Source organism: Talpa occidentalis, unplaced genomic scaffold (assembly GCF_014898055.3).
Source record: "Talpa occidentalis isolate TD23 unplaced genomic scaffold, MPIMG_talOcc4v2.1, whole genome shotgun sequence".
Lineage (NCBI taxonomy): Eukaryota > Metazoa > Chordata > Mammalia > Eulipotyphla > Talpidae > Talpa > Talpa occidentalis.
In genome coordinates this window covers 148,018,883-148,019,801 of record NW_026555331.1, presented here as the reverse complement: position 1 = coordinate 148,019,801, position 919 = coordinate 148,018,883, and the positions used below count along the sequence as shown (strand labels likewise).

Sequence of the window (919 nt, the reverse complement as noted above, 5' to 3'; positions counted from 1 at the left end):
GAGATTCAGTTTGGGTGAAGCAACTCTCGGCCACTACGGGCCCCAACACAGTCGCTTGTCCTGCTCACTGGGCGTGAACGGAAGGCTCAGCACCGGGGAGGGACTTTGGTGGGTGCTGAGGGTGGGATGCTTCTCCCTGCGTGGGGAGCTCCTCCCTTGGGCTGCCCTTTGTGTGAGAGACGCCAGCTGTGCCACGCTGTGTCCTCCCTGCTGGCACAGAGGTACAGAGAGGTCTGCTCCAGGGCGGTTGACTTCAGGGTCGGGGGAAACTCTCCTTGTCTTTTCGGGAGACCTCGTATCCCTCAGAACCATCTCCCTTCTCAGTTAAGCCAACATTACGGGAGTAGTAGATCAGCTTCAGGCCCAGGCCTGGGTCTTGCCGATACCAGTACATAGCGTTGTGGTTTGTGCTCTGAGAACACTCCAACACCTGCTCCCTCTTGTGCAACGTGATGCGGTATCTAGGGGACTGGGTCACTTCTGCTGCTCCATGGCCTGGAAAGGGAGAAGGTAAGTCACAGAGAGCTCAGGAGGGCATCTGATGGTCGTGCTGCAGGAAAGGGTTTGAGCCAAGACCGGCAAGCAAGGCCAAGAGCTGCCCTTGGGTCCTGGGCCTCACCTGACACCAGGAGGAAAAGCATCTCACGGCCCAGGAGCCAGGCACCCATGGTGGCCTCCAACAACAGGGCCCAGCTGATTCCTGTCATGCCTCCACCTTGGCTGCTGCTTGGCCTCGTGTTCAGGGAGAAGCCACACCCCTGTTCAGAGGGACGTGTGACACAGACATTGCTGGACTATGGGTAATGCGAGGGGGCTCGACTATTCTCGTCCCCCTTTGAGGCTGCTTCTTCCAGTGCCCATCTGGCTTGTGTTATTCGTCTGTGCCTGGGAGAGTTGGCCAATGTTCAGCTTTATGCTG

The 919-nt window shown here is 58.1% G+C and overlaps 1 gene segment (V, D, J or C); it reads right to left on the bottom strand.

Annotated features, from left to right (window-relative positions):
- Window positions 1-253: 253 nt before the first annotated feature.
- Window positions 254-668, bottom strand: LOC119247965 (T cell receptor beta variable 27-like). The segment is given in 2 exon segments: window positions 254-495; window positions 620-668. Coding segments are annotated over 2 exon segments (291 nt in total).
- Between the last annotated feature and the right edge of the window lie 251 nt (window positions 669-919).